Source organism: Gracilinanus agilis, chromosome 6 (assembly GCF_016433145.1).
Source record: "Gracilinanus agilis isolate LMUSP501 chromosome 6, AgileGrace, whole genome shotgun sequence".
NCBI classification, from domain to species: Eukaryota; Metazoa; Chordata; class Mammalia; order Didelphimorphia; family Didelphidae; genus Gracilinanus; species Gracilinanus agilis.
In genome coordinates, this window is record NC_058135.1 from 33121678 (window position 1) to 33142507 (window position 20830).

At 38.4% G+C, this 20830-nt stretch overlaps 1 protein-coding gene across 7 annotated transcripts in view; it reads right to left on the minus strand.

Annotated features, from left to right (window-relative positions):
* The window catches only part of RUFY3 (RUN and FYVE domain containing 3), a 147453-nt gene that overhangs the window by 56371 nt on the left and 70252 nt on the right, over positions 1–20830 (minus strand). For all 7 annotated transcript variants that reach the window (XM_044682257.1, XM_044682258.1, XM_044682260.1 and 4 more), the window contains one exon: positions 1496–1669. In XM_044682257.1, coding sequence (XP_044538192.1) covers positions 1496–1669 — 174 coding nt within the window. The remainder of the gene's footprint in view (positions 1–1495; positions 1670–20830) is intronic.

The following is a 20830-nucleotide window of genomic DNA, read 5'->3' on the forward strand; positions in this document are numbered from 1 at the left end:
CACTTTTTAAGAAAGCAACTCAGAAATCCTTGGAAGAGTCTGGTTTAGTCATCTACTTGGTAAGGTGTGAACAGAAGTTTTCCAGGATTGGACATATTTGAACCTGACACATTCTATGAAGTAGGATAGTGTGGTGGAGAGAACAGTGACTTTGGGATGAATGAATCATGGGATGTATGGATACGTGAATGAATAGATGAATGGATGACTCATGGCTTAGCTTAAGGTCTCTTCCAGCCCAACTCTATGACACTATAAAAATTTTTATTTCACTACCACATAATACAATTTAGTTGTGAGTTCCACTAGATGAGGGAAGATGCTAAGAACCAAACATATTTTTAAGGGTACCCTACCCTGTTACTCAGCTGTCGTCTCTGCTTGTATCATAGCCACTGGCCTGAAGTACCTACAGACGTTCCCCCACCCTCTTGTGGACAACGGAAGTATCCAGCTGGGAGCAGAATCTTGTCTAGGGCCTTTAGAGCCTTGGAATTGTTGCCAAGAGACATCAGAGACCATTCTCCTCGTCTTCCTACATGAGGAAATGGAGTCAGAAAGATGAGTCAACATTGCCATAGTGGCAAATCTCATGACACCCATTGCAGAGCTCAATCTACCAGTGTGATCTAGTGAGAGATGTCACTCAGCCTCTCTTGACAGTATCTTCTTTTAACTTTTAATTCCTCTGTTAAAGACTTTTGACACTGCTAAAATTAAAGACTTAACTTTTCATAGTTCTTTATAACAAATAGAGAACATCTCCAATGACATAGAGGAGGGAATCCTTTCCTGATAGCCAAGAATTTTCTGACTGCCTCTAACAACAAGGTAGATTCATTCCTCTGAGCATTAAATAAGTCAGAATTAGAGAAAAGTTAATTAGGATTTCTATAGCATTTTTAAGGATCGTAAAGGCCTTTGATCTCGTTTGATCCTGTGAAGAGGGTGCTGTTATTACTTTCATTTTACACGTGAAGAAACTGAGGCACAAGGCATTTAAGTGACTTGTAGAGGGTCACACATCTTGGAAGTGCTTGAGCAGGATCTGAATTGTGGTAAGAGGTTGTGGGGGAAAATCCCCACTAGATTTCGAGTCAGAGGATGCAGGTTCAAATCTCAGTTCTTCTGCTTACTAAACGTGTGACCCTGGGCAAATCATCATACCTCTTCTGAATTTTAATTCATCATTTGTAAAATAAAGAGGTACAACTAAGTGATATCTCTTTTGAGCAGGAAAATCTTAATTAATTTAATTTAATAATGGTTAATATTAGAGAATTGGTTAATTAAATTCCTTGGTTAATTTTATGCAGCTGAAGGCATGGTTTCATTCCCCAAAAGATCTGAGGACTGGTCTTCAAAGATGGTAACAGTGAGCTGATAAATATAGAAGGTATCACCCACGGGACAGTTGCTAGGAAGGGGTTTCCTGTCTCCTCTCGATGCTCAATTGGCCAAGTTTATTGAATGCCCTCTCTTGAGAAAGCCCTACCTTTCAAACCATGCTTCAGGCAGTGTTCCATGACCACAAAGAATTGTTGGAGTGGGGCATAGTCTGAGTCCAGGGTTCTCCCCAGGTTCAGTGCTGACTCGATCAGCCCCTTTATACTCAGCTTGGCCATGTTCATCAGGTTCATTCGCTCGTTAGCCATCAGATAATTGGGATCTGTAACCAAAAAGAGAGAGATGAGACTCAGTTAGTTCCAAAGTCAGAACAATCTAGACATTGGAGTCTGCTGTAGTGAATAGCCATTTTAAAATGACCAACTTGAGGCTTGCTAGACCTACAAAGAACTTTGTCTCCTTAACATTTTCCCACATGTTCTGATGCCCTTCACCAAAAATAGTCTCAATGGTCTATCACCTTGGAAGCATTCAGGCCACCCCTCTGAGCTGGGCTCAATTCAGGCCTGTCTCTAGGTAGTTTGTTTGATATTAGAATGAAACAAGACACTCATTGAAACAACAGTTAACAAAAGATTTATTTAGTCATGGCAGGAAGAGGATATCAAACAAGGGCATGCAGCAAGGACAATGCATGACAATTAGCAGACTCTGAGTTGTCCATCCTTAATTCTAGAACTTGCCCTTGGTTGATTATCTCCAATTCATCCTATCTGTAGCTTGTTTGCATAGTTTTTTTGTGGGCTGTCTTCCTCATTAGACTGTGGGCTTCTTGCTGCCTTTTGGCTTTCCCCAGAGGTTAGAACAGTACCTGGTACATAGCGAGTGCTTAATAAATGTTTACTGACTAACTGGTCTTCCAAGCATCAGAGCAAGTCAGGAGTTTTTATCCTGTCAACCAGGAAGGGATGTGAATAAGTCCCCTAGTCAATCAACTTTCAAGGTCTACTTCAATCCCTTTTAAGGAAAACTAATCTAATTTTCACAGAGGAAGGACTTAGGCTATTGTTCCCATCATAGCCGCTTTTCAGTAAATATTTTTTCCTCCAAAGCAAAACAGTTATAAGACTTGGACTTGTGTATGAAAAGTTGCCTATGACATGTAGGTCAAGTAAACAAAGACTCTGCTAATCACACAGAAACAATCATGTTTTATAGCTCCAGAGCCTTTAAAAAATCTATTTTTAATATTAATCTTTTTAGCATGTAATACTTTAAAGAGTGCAAAAACACTTTACATATGATATCTCATTTGACCCTCATGACAATGCTTTGAGAATGCAGCTATTATCATCCCCATTGTGTAGATGAGTTAACTGAGGCTGAGATTTAGTGACTTGATCAAAGTCACAACTAGTTAAGTGAGCCATCTCAGGTCTTCCTGTAAGTAATTTTACTTGCTGCCGATTTCTTCCCAACTAAACAATTACTCAACGTACAAGGTTAACACAAAATCCTGCTCATCGGTCAATGGAGGTCATATTGGGTTCTCAAAGGCTACAAAAGAGAGGTACCACCTCTGGGAGGCTCCATTAAGGGGGATGCGCTCTGAATCCAGTCTAGATTGTGCCTCTCCCCTTAGGACCAGCCCAGCCAAGGATGGCAGGCACAGCACTAGCACCTGCTTACATGACAAACTATTTGGCCACAGTGACCAGTGGAGAAAGTGAGACAATCCAATCAATAAACATTTACTAAGTACCTTCTATGTGTCAGGCACCATATTAAGTTCTGGAGATACAAAAAGAAGGTAAAAGCCCCTGCCCTCAAAGAGCTTATAATCTAATCTCTAACCATAGAAATATAAACATTCTTGCTATATACAAAACCAGAAGACAAAGTAGCTGCAGCCACATCCATCTAGCTCATTTACAAGCTCTGTGTTTTAGGCACTGAGGAGACAAAGGATAAAACAAACTCTACTTGCATAGAATTTAAATTCTTGGTTGGAAGAAGAAATACCTAAATACAAATGAAAACGAGATAGTTAAATACAAGGTTACTAGGGAGGGAGAAAGAGAAGGAAAACACTAGCAATGAGGGGATGAGAATCAGGAAAGGCTTTGTGAGGAAGGTAGTGTTTAAACTGTATCTTAAAAGAAGAAAAGGATTCAATCAAGGTCAGGTAAGGAAGAGATGCATTTCAAGCATGGGGGCTGGCCATTGCAGAGGCAAAGAGATGAGCGCTAACGTGTTAAATCTGGAAGAGTGAGAAGAGAGAGAAGGCCTGGATCACAAAGTATGGGAGGGATAGCAATGTCCAATTGTTCTAGGAAGATAGATTGAGGACAGGTGATGAAGGACTTTAAAAGCTTAAGAGAAGAGTGAAAAATCACTTTGGCACAGTATGGAAGATGGACTGCAGTGGGGAGAGACTTGAGGGAAGGAGACCTATTAGAAAGCTGTCCAAATCATCTAGTCCAGAGGTATTAAGGGGGTAAACTAAGCTAGTGGCTATAAAAAGGGGTTGAATGAGATGTTATGGAGGTAGGAAAAGCAAAATTTGTCAACTGAATTGGGGTGATAGGGAGTGAGAAATAGAGCTAAAGAAAATGGACGGCCCAAAGGATGGGTTCTAACAGACCAATAAAGGAGTTGGTAGGACTGGTTTTGTTACACCTAAAAGATTATAAAAGGATTTTGTTTTGCTTGATTTCTCAATGGGAGGAAGGAGAAGGGAATGTTGGAAGGGGAAATTTAAAAAAATACAAAAATCCTTACCTTTCACCTTAGAATCAATAGTATATATTGGATCCAAGGCAAAAGAGGGGTAAGGGGTAGACAACAGTAGTTAGATGACTTGCCCAGGGTTACACAGCTAGGAATCCAGATTTGAACCTAGGACCTTGGGCTCTAGGCCTGGCTCTCAATCCTCTGATCTACCCAGCTGCCCCTAGGGAGAAATTTTTTTTGAAAAAAAAAAGTTAAATTAAAAAACTATAGTTGAGATGATTCTTCAGTAGGGGAAGGAGATCATACAAGACAAAAAGGACATAAAATTTTAACAGTTTTGCACAAACCATATCCAAGCAGATAGGAAGACTATCAACAGGAAGAAAAACATTTTTTTTGTCAAATCTCTGAACAAATCTGATAACCAAGACAAAGAGAATTAATACAAATATATGACCAAGAGTCATTCTTCAATAGAAAAATGGAAAAACAATCTTTTAAAGAATTACACTTGTAACAATCATAGGAAACATTGCCACAGATTACTAATAACCAAAGAAATGCACATTGAAAAACTCAAGAGATTTTACCTTACATGAAGCAAATGAGCAAAGTGACAAAAAATTAGAAATAGTCATTGCAAGAAAGGATGTGAAAATACACTGTGGGTGGAGATCTTAAATACTCCAATTGGTCTGGAAACTACTTTAGAGAAAAGTCATTAACTATTCATATCTTTTAACTCAATCTCATGATTATGGATATAAATACTCCAAGTAAGTCTAAAAAAAAAACAAAAACCAGAATGGTCACAAAGTTCCCCAAAATATTCACAGCAATGCATTTTGTGGTAAGAAAAAACTATAAGTCAAGTCCACCTATTAATAAATTGATTCAAGAAAATAACATATTTTATAGTAATAAATTGGAAACATGAAGAGCCCAGAGAAATACAGATTTATAAGAACTGATACAGTGTGAAATGAGTGAAGCCAGAAGAATATACAACGTTCAAAATATAAATAAACCACACAAAGGTAAACTCTAGGAAATTGAAAATTGAAAACCCTGCCCCAAAATGAGAGCAGGCAGAACATCTACCCACAGCAAAGCTGGAAAATAGTAACAAATTGATTCATGATTAAGAAATCCAAGGAAAAAAGATCAGTAAGTCCATTTTTTCAGTCCAAATCCATAGAAAGAAATAGCCAGAAGCTTGTGGATGCTAAGGAAAGACAATTTAGATCCAGGAGAGTAGCAGAGGGAAAATTCCTAGTCCACAGACCAGGGACAAGCCTGGGAAACCTGGAAATAGCAGCTGCGGATTTAGGGAAGAGTTCCCCCTCAAAAAGTCTTGCCAAGGAGTGTAGAACTGGGAAGCCTCCAAGTAAGTAGAGCAGACATTGGCTAATAAAACCAAACTTGAGCCTTTGGGCTCAGAAAAATCAGTCAATAAGCACTTATCACTTATTGTGCTTACTTAGCACTTACTGTGTATGCTAGGCACTAGGGCTACAAAGAAAGGCCAAAGACAGTCCCTACTCTCAAGCAGCTCACAATCTAATAGAGGAAGACAGTAAGCAAAAGACAAATTAAACAGAGAATAAATAGGAAATAATTAACAGAGCGAAGACACTAGAAGTAAAGAGGGTTTGGGAAAGGTTTCCTATAGAACCCTGATGGCAAACCTATGGCACGTGTGTCAGCACTGACACACGTAGCCATTTTCAATGACAGAAATATGTTATTTAAACTATAAATATGCAAAATTATGGTATTTTTTTCTCAAAGTGACACACCACCCTAGTTATGCTTGGTTTTTTGGCGAATTTTGACACACCAAGCTCAAAAGGTTGCCTGCCACATCACTGCTTATAGAAGGTTGGGACTTGAGAAAAATGAGAAGGCAGAGATGAGGAGGGAGAGCCTTGAAATTATAGAGAGCAGCCAGAAGACCAGTGTTACTTGATGAAAGAATGCATGGTGGGTAAAGGGAAGAGGGGAGGGAGAGGGAAAGAAAATATAGTGCTCAGGCAGGGGAAAGAAAGAACCCAAAGGCCAAAGCACATGTGACAAGCCAACTTATAACACCATGGCTTGCCAAACCCCATGTGCCATGCATTTTTGACTAGACATACTGATGTCCAGCTAAATTGAGCCTCTTCACCCATGGCTCTTCAATTAGTTAAACAGAATGCTCAGCCTCCAGCTTCTAGTCTCCTGAAATTCTAGTGTGGGACACTGCTAGACTCTTTCAGAGTGAACAAGAATTCTTACTGTGCAATGCCTCCCAGCTTCTGCTCCCCCAGAGGCCTGCTATCTCTAAAGAAGCAGGACCCCAGCTAAAGGCACCAAGCAATCTCTACTCAGAATTGAGGTTTAAGAAGCCAGGTCCTTGAATTCCTTTTGAAAACAGTAGGCAAGATAGGTCTGAGATGACCTGGTGTTTCTGTGGCCCAGTTCCATTGCAAATCTGAGGAAGTGGAAGAAGAAAATCCCCTCCCCACCAGGCTCCAATATACAAGTGAAAGGGAAAGTCTTCCAGAGTTTAATCCTTTTTTTCAAAACTTCCAACAAGGTCAGTTCTCCCATTTCATTATCTCCTCTTTGCTCACTGGAATGAGGGGGTGGAGAAAAATCCCTACAGGAATACAAGTCAAACAACAGTAAGCAAATAAGACAAATTTCAGAGCTAAACAGCATACCTAACAAGGATGTTCTGACATTTTTATTGGTCCAAAGTCTGCCAAATCTCTAACTTGGTTTCTTGGTCCTTTCATATACAAATAGGAGAAAGTCTAATAAACCAGTGAGCTGCAAAGGGAGCAAAGTTTCCTAAGAGTGTCAACCTCTAAATTTACTCAAACAGATCTAGAATCAGCCCTATTCCCACTCTCATATGAGAAAGGAAAAAACCAGGTCAACAGAACCAAAAGAGACCAATCAAATCCAACATTATCTGCCAGTTCCGAGCCCATACTCCTTATTTTTGGGGGGATGGGAGGGGACACCACAGCACGTTTAGCCACTTTAATTTCATAACATTAAGCTCCTAATTTTTCTTGACTTTTCTATTCATATAGTATTGAATATGTATATTGTTTCCCTTTTTCTGCTTAGTTTACTACTTAGTTTATCTACTAAGCTTACCTGTATTTATCATTTCTAAGAGTGTAATTCATGTACCACAATTTGTTTAGCCTTTTCCAGGTTATGGGATTCTTATTTTCTTCCTCTTTTTTGCTATTACCAAAAAAAAAAAAAAATCTGTTGTTTTAAGTAGTTTGGTATATATGGGGACCTTTCTTTTATTAAAAAAAAATTTTTTTAACCCCTACCTTCTGTCTTAGAATCAATACTGTGTACTTGTTCCAAGGCAGAACAACAGTAAGAGCTAGGCCATGGGGGTTAAGTAATTTGCCAAGTGCCCTCACTGAATCCAGGGTATGGACACTTTAGTCATTTCCTTAGGATAATTCTAAATTGATTTATAGAATATCACATCACAGGGGCTTTCTTTCCACAACTCTTCCAATACTGACTTGAGGAGCAGCTCTGACCTTAAAGTGAAGAAGCCCACAGTTCAAATCCTGTCTTGGACACTTATTATATAGGCTTGACTTTGGGCAAGACAGTTTTACTTCACCCCTTCTCAGTTTCCTTTTCTGTAAATAAGGACAACAATAACTCATCTGAGAAGGTTATTGTGAGGATCTGATGATATCCAAGTGCTTTGAAAATCTTCAAAACCTACATAAATGTGAGCTACTCCTATCTTCAGTCATCGTCTTACTTATCTCAGGTTAAACCCTCAGAGTTGTTTTGGTTGGCTCTTGGCTTATTCAATGATTTGGAGGATTCTTTTCATATCCTTGTTAATAAACTGAAAGTGTTCTTTTGAGAACTATTCCATTACTGAAGTTAATCATAGTCTCGATTAGTTCTTCTTTCTTGATTCTCAAGGATTTTCTGAATAACATAAGCAAATAAAAATCTTATTTCCTCTTTGCCCATCTTTTTTGACTTTAATTTCTTTATGGAATCTTATGACTATTACTAGCATTTCCAGAACTATGCTGAATAACAGCTTGGAAAGGGGACATCCTCCTCCTTTTATGCTTCTTATGGAAGGTTCTGTTTTTAGATGTATGCCTTTTAGTCCTATTTTTTAAGTTATTCCACATCTAAGCTTTTTAGTGTTTAGGCTTTTTTTTCTTTTTAGTATTTAGGCTTTTTTTTTTTTAACATAAAGGAATACTATACTATGACAAAAGCTTTTTTGAAATCTATTTCTCATCTCATCTCACCTGACTTCTCCACTATGCCCCAGAAAGCTAATTATCCTAGAAGAGCTCACCAGCCTTGGAACTCTACCTCACTACTCTCTAACTAGAAGATGGGGCCATGAACTCCAAACCTCCATTTAAGAGGAGAGCTCAGCTCAGAAGTCTCATTTCTCACAAGGGTTTGTCTACTGTGCTCCTATGTCAAAATGCCGCACCCCCTTCAGCTTCCTTTTGTGTATTGTCTTTTCTCATTAGATTATGGTTCCTTGAAGACAGAGATTGGTTTTTCCCCTTTCTTTTTTTTCCTTTTTCTTTCTTTCTTTCTTTCTTTCTTTCTTTTTTTTTTTTTTTTTTTTTGGTATTTCTATCCAGTCATAGCACAGTATCAGGAACATAGTAAACACTAAATAAATTTTTGGGAGCAGCTAGGTGGCCCAATGGATAGGTAGGTCTGGAATCAAGTCAAGATTCCTCATTTTCCTAAGGCCTTGGATACATACTGGGCATGCCACTTAACTCCATCTGTCCGATGAAGAGTCAGATATGACATTGCATTTTTGCATATTAAGCTGTTTCCAGAGTGTCTGACCACCTGATCTAGAAGACTAGGCTTTGGATTGGTTTCTCAGGCTTACACCTCAATAGCTGCCCACAATTCTGCAGCCCTGGTTGGCTTTCCAATAGAACAATCAGGGGCAGTGGTAGTAGAGCCAGACTGATAGGCCAGCTGCCATGGATGCTTCTTTTAGTCCACTCCAAGTCTGCCAATCCCCAGTGAATAACAGTGAAGCCAGACTGAATAATCAGGTAGGCTTTTTTTCTTTCTTTTCTTTTGAAAATAGAACCATCCCTTGGATGCTTTCAACCAACCAACCAAAAGCAACAATTGCTTGATTGCTCAAGATCAAAAGTGCAAATCTTGATACTTAATCAATTGGTAAAAACAAAGCTTTCGTGTTCAATCTATTGAATGAAGATTCCTTACATTCACATATAAACATAAATGATATATATAAATATATAAAATAATGTATATGTTATATACATAGTCTTTAAATATTGTGCTAAATACTTTGGAATAATTCTTATTCCCATAATAGTATTATAGGATTAGGTTTCATTTTTTTCAGTGTTTCCTGATAGGTCACCATGTAAAGTATTTAGAGTATCCCTGAAGTTTTAGTGCAGTTTTAGAACTTTAATGGATGAGATGAGCTTATAGTCTAATTTGTATGGCAAATGAGGGCACCTCCCCTGGCCCCCCCAATCATATTATCTTGTTAATTCTTAACTTTTCTACAGTAACAGTTTCAGTACATCTACTGATAGGCCTGGGGAACTTGCCACAGAAGGGAGCACCTTGAAGAGAGCCAATGAAAAAAAGGCAGGATTCTTCTTTGAATTCTCTGTGAAAAGTGAGAACAATGGAGAGGAGATGCCTAGTTAAATCCCCAGCAACCCATTAAATCAGAACTGTGAGAATGATATGACTAGTCAAATCATTAGAGCAAGTGCCTTAAAAAAGAAAACAATTTGAACAAAAGTTTTTTCACAGAAGAATAGCATCATTCCTCTACATATCCTTGTTACTTAATACTCAAAAGTCCCCACACCATGTATTCTGCATGTGGGAGATGTTAGTTGCATTTAAAAAATGAAAAAGAAGCGATATTTTTGAGAGTCAGTTTTAATGATCTCTTGTCAAGAGAAACATTCAAGGTTCAGTTTCCATTCTATGCCTCAAACTCTTGTAGAGTTCTTTGTTTTTAAGGAAGATTCGCATTTTGGTCACAGTTTTTAGGTCAGAGGTACTCATACTGGGGCACATGCATGGATCCAATGTAGGAGATTGGTCCATTAAAAAAGATAAGGGGGGGGGCAGCTGGGTAGCTCAGTGGAGTGAGAGTCTGGCCTAGAGACAGGAGGTCCTAGGTTCAAACCCGGCCTCAGCCACTTCCCAGCTGTGTGACCCTGGGCAAGTCACTTGACCCCCATTGCCCACCCTTACCACTCTTCCACCTATGAGACAAATCACCGAAGTTAAGGGTTTAAAAAAAAAAAAAAGATAAGGGGAAAATTATCTTTATCTCACTAACCTCCAGCTGAAATTTGGCATTTCCTTCAGTAATGAATTGTGAAAAACCAATATTCTGAGAAGAAAGTCAAAGGTGGTAGGTGGGGCAGACTAAGAAAGAGATCCATGATACAAAAAAGAGGAAGAATCCCTGATCCTTGCTGCAGAGGGTGATAACGTACAGTGTGCTGAACTGACCTTGCTGATTGTCTGACTGATGACTTCATAGGAAAATGACTATTTAAATTACTTTAAAAAGATTACTTCATAGGAGCAGTTAGGTGGCTCAGTGGATGGAGAGCCAAGACCAGAGATGGGAGTTCCTGGGTTCAAATATGGCCTCAGACACTTCCTAGCCTTATGATCCTGGGCAAGTCATTTAACTCCTATTGCCTAGTCCTTACCACTCTTCTGCCTTATAACCAATATACAGTATTGATTCTAAGATGAAAGGTAAGGGCTAAAAAAGATTATGTCACAAAGGGAATGGCTTTATTTGGTTAAAGAACAGCACTCTATAAATTCTGGAATTTAAAACTGGAACCCATATTTGAAATCCTGACACTGATCATTCTATTTGAAATTAAAATGTCACATAATACTAATAAAATTTTAAGGATTATGGTATTTCTTTGACCATTTTCATGGTAGCAAACATCAAAAAAGAGTTTGTCTTATTTAGTAAGTGCTTTTGATTTGGCGGTTGCAGACTGAATAGAGTTCTACAAGTAGAATTTGAGAATACCTGCGTTCAAATTCAGCCCCAGACACTTACTAGCTATGTCACTACAGGCATGTCTCTCAGTGCATCAGTATATTCTCCTATGAAATGAAGGTAATACCTCAAAAGGTCACTGCAATGATCTAAAGAGCTTTATAACCTTTATGGTACTATACAAATGCTAGCTATTATTGTTCATTAATTCATGAAAATAGTTGGAAAGTGTAACAAGATATATTTTACCATACTGTAAGATTGAAATTAAAAAAAAATTTTTTTGTTGTTTTTGGAAGGGTCTTAAATTGTGAACTGTTACTTTAAGAGCCAATTAAATATATGTGGCAATTAATCCTGTAGAAGTATTTATTTAACATTATTTAAGTATTGGGGCTTAATAAATGAAGGCAATGTAATTAAATGTTAACACTAAGTTTATCTATATGCATTTTTTGTTTCTAAAAAGTAACTGACTAATTTGTAACAAGGATGCTGGTTCAATATTAGAAAAATTAGAAGCATAATTGACTATATCAACAACCAAAAAAATAATTTGATCATATCAGTAGATGCAGAAAAAGCTTTTTTTTTTTAAACTTTTTTTTTTAAACCCTTGTACTTCGGTGTATTGTCTCATAGGTGGAAGAGTGGTAAGGGTGGGCAATGGGGGTCAAGTGACTTGCCCAGGGTCACACAGCTGGGAAGTGGCTGAGGCCGGGTTTGAACCTAGGACCTCCTGTCTCTAGGCCTGACTCTCACTCCACTGAGCTACCAGCTGCCCCCAGAAAAAGCTTTTGAGAAAATACAACATCCATTTGTATTAAAAAAAACTCTAGGAAGCCTAGTAACAATTGGTGCTTTTCTTAAAATAAATTCTCTTTGTAGAGTTGTTTTCGTGACTGACTCTTTATGACTCCATTTGGGATTTTTCTGGGAAAGATACTGAAGTGGTTTGCTATTTCCTTTTCCAGTTCATTTTATTGATAAGGAAATTGAGGCAAATAGGGTTAAGTGGTTTGTCCAGAGTTGCGTAACTAGTCTCTGACTCCAGAATTGGTGCTCTATCCACTGTGGCACCTAGCTATTCCAAAAATGATTAGTAGTATCTACCTAAAACCAAAAAAAGCCATATCTTTAATGGGGATAAACTGGAAGCTTTTCTAATAAGACCAGGGTATGAAGCAAGGAAAACTGTAATCACCACTATTATTCAATATTATACTAGAAATGTTAGCTACAGCAATAACACAAGAAAAAGAAATTGTATAAAGTAGAATTGGCAATGAGGAAACAAAACTATCACTCTTTGCAGACACTATAATAGTATACCTAGAGAACTCTTAAAGCATGAATCAAAAAACTAGTCAAAACAATTAAAATATTTAGCAAAGTTGCAAGATATAAAATAAAATAGCAAAAATAATCAATATTTCTATCAATTACCAACAAAACTAGCAGTTAGAGACAGAAAAAGGAATCCATTTAAAATAACAGTAGACAGTATAAAATACGTGGGAGTGTTTTATATATATATTTTATTTTACATATAGTATTCTATCTAGATTAGAACATATGTATATTAAATACTTGGGAGTATATATAGAAGAACTATATGAACACTATTAAAAAAATTTGTATTTTCAAACAAAAAAAGATAGATCTAAACAGCTGAACAAATATAATAAAAATGACAATAGTAGCAAAATTAATTTGTTCAGAGCCATATCAAACTAAGAATTATTTTATAGAGCTAGAAAAAATGACAAAGTTCATCAAGAATAAAAGATCAAGAATACCCAGGGAAATGAATGGTTAACATCACAGAAAAGGAAAGACAAATGCTAGAAGAGAAGTGGGAAACTAATGCACTCTTGTTGGTATTGTGAACTGGTCCAACTATTCTAGAAAACAATTTAGACCTATGCCCACTACTAGGTCTGTATCAAAAAGAGATCAAAGAAAAAGAAAATGAGTGTAGATGTAGAAAACTATTATAGCCTCTCTTCTTGTGGAAATAAAGAACTGAAATTTCTTGGAATTGGAAAGTGCTTCTAATACTTGCAATGCTAGAGGTGATGTTTTTGGTAAACAGGTGGGGTTTTATTCTTTTTAATCTATCCTTATATTGGTGAATGCCTGTGTTGGATTAACAATAGTTGGAGTAACAGACTAGGTAATATTTGTGATTACAGATTTGTTCATTGTTAGTGAGTACCGATTTTAACATTATGTCTTCTATAATTTAATAGGATCATCCAATATAATATTAGGGATTTTGATTATTTTATGAAATTAAATTGTAAACATATGCTTGAACTTTAAAGCTTTCTTAAGTGATGGCTGCTTTTAGGCCCACAATGGAAAATTAGGTTTATCATTACCCTCAAATTGAGTTTGTGCTACAAGCAGAATGGTTCCAGTAAAGCCTGTGGAGACTTCTATGAACAGATGCAAAGTGAAGTGAGCAGAACCACTAATCAATGGTTAGAAATAGTCAGTTTACTTCCAGAGCAGGACTTTTTAATTGAGACCATGAACTTAAAAAAAAAAACAAAAAACTTTAACTTTTTTTTTTTTATTAATATGACTTCCATGTAACTGGCTTCCTTTGTAATCCTATGGTTTTGTTCTGGGTTTTTTTTTGGTATTTAAAAACAATATTTTGAGAAGGGGTCGATGTCACTAGATTGATAATCAGAGGAGTTCAGGACACAAACACACACACAAAAAAACTTTCTTGAATGGGAGAAAGCCAGCTTGGCATCGTAGACAAAAGGATGGCCTCAGAGATAGAGAGATCCTGTGATGCAGTTCTGCCTGACACATACTAGCTCTGGAATCTTTCATTGTCAGGCCGTAAGAAAACACTCTAAGTGACAAAAGTACTAGAGATCCACAGTGAAAATAGGAGCTTCCACTTTAGGAGTTTCCTAGTCAGATAAAATCATAAATCCAGATCATAAACTCCCCACTCTGCCCTATTAATTTTGCTACGAGGGTTTTAGCTGTTTTATACCTATTCTCTGCTGAATGTTAGAATTGGCCATAGGCAGGGAGCAGGTGGGTAGCTCAGTGGATTGAGAACCAGGCCCAGAGATGGGAGGTTCTTGGTTCAAATCTGGTCTCAGACACTTCCTAGCTGTGTGACCCTGGGCAAGTCACTTGCTCCATTGCCTAGCCCTTACCACTCTTCTGTTCTGGAATCCATACAGAGCATTGATTCTAAGGTGGAAGGTAAGGGTTTAGGGGGGAAAAAAGAATTGGCAACAGGAAAACATAACAAATTATGACATTTTAGTTGTATAGAAAGGATGTTTTTTCATGGGATGGCAGGCAGAGGAAATACTCCAGGGAGTTAATAGAATGAGGGTTCAAGAACAAGCCTGACCCATTTCAAGAGACCGGCCAAACCAAGGAATGGTGGGTGGCATTTGGGTTATTTCCTGGGTTTTACTTATAACTGATCAATGATGCTATAGTAAAATAGTTTTCAACAACTCAATACAGAAATGTCTACAAATGAAGTGGTTTTGTGGAGTTGTTTTTTTCCCCCCATCTTAGCCTAAGGGCTAAGGATCACACAGCTAGCAAGTATCTAAGGCCACATTTGAACCCAGGACCTTCTGATTCCAGGCCTGGCTGTTCATTTACTTAGCCACTTAGCCCTTTTATGGCATTTTTAAAGGTCTGTCTTAGAAACCAACTACAAGAATAGGTTCTTGAGAAGGGAGAAGATCTCAGGTCTTGTCCACTAGAGGAGTCAATGAGCTTTTGTTAAGAAATAAAGACAATGGAGAAGCTTACCTGTGAGATTTCATAAAGCATTTGCTTGAGGAGAAGGGCAAAAGAACCAGCAGCATTTTGCTTGACTAACAATATAAAGATTTCCCGACCCCCCAAACCATCCAGGGGCCTACTGATACAATATCCCCAGCTGCTACAGAAAAAAAAAACAACCATCATATCGTAAACTATGCCAAGGATGCAGTAGAAGTGCTCTAACTGCTGTAACAACAAGTGGTTCTTGGGGACAAGGCCCCTGGAGCTCTGTCCCTGCAGTGCTGACTTATAGGACTGGAGCTGCTCGCCTCCCTCGTCTCCTGGCCTTGGACAGGAAACATCTCATTCTGATAACTAGTCGCGCCAGCCTCAAAGCCAAGATTCCTCCTGGAGCTGCCCCAGGAAAAGCTGGACTTCCCTGACCCAGGTGATGGAAGAATGCTGTCAGTTAGCCATAGGCTCTGAAGGGCCTGAAAAGCTCAATTTTCCTCCTAGATGCAAGCTCTCCTTGTGCTCTGGACAGTAGCAACGGTGGAGGCCAATGCCACAAGGCACTCAAAGACGGATTCCATTCCAATTTGGTTGTGCCTAAAGCACAATGGAAGAGAACTACTTGCAGCTTCCCAAAAATGGTTACACAAAAGATTCCCAGCAAGCCTTCAAGTTATTCTAGAATTCTAAAACTTTCCTAAAATGGTAGAAGAAACTACTCTCTAGGAAGATTTTCATATAAATTTTTATTAAAATAACCTGTTAAATAAAGTGATTCCTGGAAGCTATATGGCTCTGGTGATAAGTACTGCACTTCAGGCAGACCCGAGATCAAATCTAGCCTAAGAGACTTATTAGGCAGGGAACACTGGGTAGGTGTAAACACACATGTATATGTATACACATATGTGTATGCATGTACATATAAGTATATATACTCATACATCTCGATGTATGAGGTAATGTTGCTCTTAAGGGTCAAATCTATCATAATTAAAAGTTCACTGCTGGAAAAAAAAAATGGAGTTAGCTAACAGTGCAGCCTCTAATGGTAGAGAGTTCACCATGAAGCAAGAAGGTGTAGTACAGAGTTAGTTCAAATCTGTGAGAGTTTAGCTCTACCCTTGCAGTACTTTATCTGGAGAGGTTTAGTATCCATCATCCTAATCCCTTTTGATTTCAAAATCACCTTGAGAGCTGAGTCACGGCAGAACCTTGCTCAAACTCCATTCCTGCTTCCCTTCCCCACCTAAGGTTTCTTTAACCAGCTGTTAGAGCTTCCTTAAACCTTTTACCCTGACAATCTAACCTTGAGAAGACAATAAACCCTTTTGTGTTTAAAACAGACCGTTTAGTTATTTTGTCAGTTAATTAGTAAGAAAGGGAAGAAGAGGAATAGAATCAACATACTCTGGGCTTGAAGGGAAGCCGGGGTATCCATCTTGAAGGAGGTGGAACTTCAAAACAAGTCCCTTCCTATGAAATTAACTAAAGCCTGTAGTTAATTTCAATCAGTCTATTTCCCTTCAGTTTGTCTTTAGTCGGAAGTCCTAGTCTATAAGCCCTGCTGCTCTTTGCCTGTTTAGATTAATTCATCTTCTCCCTGGCAAACCTTGTTACCTCAGTGATTATACTTCCTGACTTCAGACATTCCCTCATTTTCTCCTACCTCCTAAGCTGCCATCCTTCATCATTGAACCTTCTTTATCCATTATATTGCCTTAACTTCCCTATTACCTAGTATTTTCACTTGAAACCTTCAGCCTTGGATCCCTTGCTTTGTCTTGTTCCCTGATCCTACCAGTTATTACCCCTAGCTTCAGCCTCATAATATATCCTGCATCTCACTATTACATCCTACCTAATTCCCATATTACCTCCCTAGCAAGTCCCTGATAACATCTTTCCTAATTCCCCATAACATCGGATACCTGTAGGCTTATTCCTGGAGGATACAGCAGAGGGGATTCCTGTTCCAATATAGGTGAGATTTTGTTACTTGTGCATTTCTTCTAGGGCAGTCTAACCTTAAATCATCACGTGGAATGTCTCAATTCCAAGGCAACAACCACACTGCCTCCTGCCCCCAAAAAGGACATCCAAGGAACCCCAACAAAAGAAATTCTTATGAATTTAAGCAATAGCCAATCCAATTTAAAAATCACAACATTTGAAACTTTCCAACATGGTCAGGCATGTGAAGATTCCAACCGGAAGGCCATATTTCAGGGCACATTTTGAGCTTCCTTCTCTTCAATTTCTTCCTCAAGTAACAGCAAGACAATTCAGAAAATGGCTCCCCTTCACAATAATTCACAAGCTGCAACTGTGACCAGTGGGACAAGCAGACTTGAGGTCTTTGTCCAAGTAAAATGCCATCTTTATTACCTCTCCTATGGTGCAGGAGCTCCGAGTGGTCCAGAAGGGCCAGTACACACAATCTCATATGCCCTTCTGCCATGGCCTCCCCGAAAGCCCAGAGCTGCACTAGAGTATTATTTATTTACCCCTTCATTTAACATGCATAAACCCAGGCTACTAATTTTTTAGGTTCCCACCTTTTATATGCCAGTGCTGGAGTTTTTGATTATTATGTCCCTAACCCATTTTCCCCATAAGCTCTGCAGTTTTTAATTTGTATTGACTTGCATTGCTTTTTGAGAATGCAGACATCAGAGCAACAGCAGAACTGACTCTGATAATAAAGTGTAACTACAAGCACTAAGACTTTAGGGACACCCTGGATCAGAGAAAGAGGAAGTTTTCACAAAAGTTAAAAAAAAAAAAAAGCATTTTCAAGCTAAACTAGATATGAATAAGACAAACATTCTGCTTGCTGAAGTGTCTCAATAAACTTTTCTCCAGCTTTTGAGAAATTTATGGAAAGAGATGAGGTCAAATACCTGACATCCTTCCTATAAGGGAGCGACTACACCCAAGAATCATTGAGTTTTATGGATGAGAATTGATTCTGAAATGATGAGATGAACTAATAATATGCCGCCCTCTTCTAGACCCAAGGATGAAGGCACTGACCATTCCAACTCTGGCCAGGCTCCCTTTGTCTTTTTCTTCTGTGAGCCTGATTCATTCTTGCTCTCTCCCCTACAGAGAGATTATCTAGCTAAATAGACTTATCTATAGGTAGTGGGAAAGAGAATCAGCCTCAGAAGAAAAAGACAAACTGGGGCCTGGTTGGAGGGAGTGCGGGAAGGAAGTTGGGGAGAGACAGAGAGACAGACATAGAGCTAGGGAGAGACAGTGTCAAAGAGAGGGAGAGCAATAGAGAAGAAGAGGGAGAGAGAGAGAGAGAGAGAGAGGGACAGAGACAGAGAAAGAGAGAGAGAGAGATTTGGCAAAGGGGGTCTTTACTAAACAGAATTGACCCACTTAAATTCTACACCCATAATGTCTTCCTTAGTCCTCTCCAGTCACAGGTCACTGCTGCCTCAGACACTCATTTTTTCACACATGGCAACAGTCTCCTAAATGGTCATCCTGCTCAATTCTAATCCCCTCTCCAATCCATTTTCCACATATCTACTAAAGTTAGATTCCTTAAGTCTGGGTTAAACCACTCCATTCAAGTTGCTTTGGCTGGCTATTACCTTGGCATTCAAAGTCCAACTCACCTTATACACATGTCTCAATCCTTACATTCCACTTCCATTCCTCATGCCTTTGCGCAAGCTGCCCTCTTGCTCTGCTTCTCTGATCCCCTCACCAACTGTTTATATGAAATTACCCAATGTTTAGATATTGTAAACACTAAAGCCCAATGAAAATAAGTAATGCTCATGATTAGTCCCACTATTGTAAGCTCCTTGAGGGCAGAGCATTTCTGTTTTATTCATATGCTCAGAGCTTATATGCCTGGCATATAAGATGCACTTAAATGAGATTGGATTGGATTGATACCTGGTAGACTCAAATAAGTGGAAAGAAGAGGTACACAGCATTGGGACACTGGGGGAGTTAGAACAATTTATGCAATGATTAGGATAATCTGCAAGGGGAAAGAACTTTTCAGATCTCAGAACCCTGACCAAAGCCCAAGGGATCACCACTGGTAACTTCAAAAGACTGAAAATGAAACCAAACCCTTGGCAAAGAGGAGGTAGAGAGAGATAAGGACCAACATGTGGATCTGTTTGGCTCCACTATTCATACTTGTTATGGGGGAAAGGATTCTGTTTTAGGGAAGTTTTCCCTATTGCATGAAAATACATCATTAATTTAAGTGCGCAGAAGGGGATGTAGAAAACAATTTTTGTTGTCAAAAATCTAATGATTGTTTCTTTAAAAATTATGTACGTGGCTCTAAGCTTCCCATTGAAAGCAAAGGCCCATCGTTAAAATTCAGACTTTTACAGGTGTGGCAATACTATCTCAGAGGGTAATTGAGAGGTACATGATGGGTGGGGGGCTGGCTGCAACATATTACCAATGAGGAATAAAGAATAATATCGAATAGTGAGTGATAATAATAATAACAACCATTTATATAGGGCTTTTTAAAGATTGCAAAGCACCTTACAAATATTTCATTTGCACAACACAGGAAGGTAGGTACAACTGAGACCCCATTTTATAGATGGGAATACTGAAGCAACAAAGGGGATCACTCAGCTGGCAGGTGTCCATCTGGATTTTTATTTATAATGCACATCCATGATGCCACCTAAGGCATCTGGATTTCAAGTAATAAGAGGGAGTCCAAAAGTCTTAGTGTAGCTTTAAGCTATTATTTATTTCTACTTGATACTTTTTGTTGTCTCACTACCAGAGACAAATGAAAGCTCATGACTTAGCTGTTGGAATCATAGTAGTAATACCAATATTTTTTTTTGTTTTCATTTCTGTTGTCATCTGTCAGCCTTATATGTGTCATGAAAGGAAAAAAGGTAAGCCAAGATGGAGAATAAAACCTACATTTATTTCTAGACATGGCGGCATGGGAATTGTTTTGCTTAACTATTCATATCCATTCCAAAGGGATTTTTTCCCTTCCCCCCCCCCAACAAAGGGGATGGGAGGGAGAGAAAAATAAATGCTTGTTAATTGAAAAAAAATAAACACAAAATGAAAAAACTTATTGAAACCCAAAAAGTTATTTAGCAAACAAAATACAGACAATTGAGTGACTGGGGACTGCTCCCTATGATTTTGTTCCCATCACACTTTTGGTCACAAAAATAATAGAAGCTGAGAAAGTGATAAATAGACAGAATGATCATTTCATTCTCAGCTAATTTGCCTCAAAAACTGCATCAACTTAAAAATGTCTTGCAGAGTTCAAAAAAGGGAGGGGAGAAGAAGGGGTAGGAAATTCATTAGGCCTTAAAAATAAAAAGAGGGGAATAATAAGAGAGGGGATAGAAAGGGAAGTAAATCAAGGGAGGGGACAAGGGTTACTGGCATAAAGCAAACCACTGGTTTAAGAGGAAATAGTGTAAGAAGAAGGGGTAGAACTAGGAGAGGATACTAAAATGTAAAATGTGAAAGAAGGGGGCCTAGCAGGACCAGATATTAAACTGTACTATAAAGCAGTAGTCATCAAAACAATATGGTACTGGCTAAGAGATAGAAGGGAGGATCAGTAGAGTAGACTTAGGGGTAAATGACATCAGCAAGACAGTGTATGATAAACCCAAAGAGTCCAACTTTTGGGACATGAATCCACTATTTGACAAAAACTGCTGGGAAATTTGGAAAACAATATGGGAGAGATTAGGTTTAGATCAACATCTCACACCCTACACCAAGATAAATTCTGAATGAGTGAATGACTTGAATATAAATAGGGAAACTATAAATAAGTTAAGTGAACACAACATAGTATACCTGTCAGATCTCTGGGAAAGGAAAGATTTTAAAACCAAGCAAGAGTTAGAGAAAATT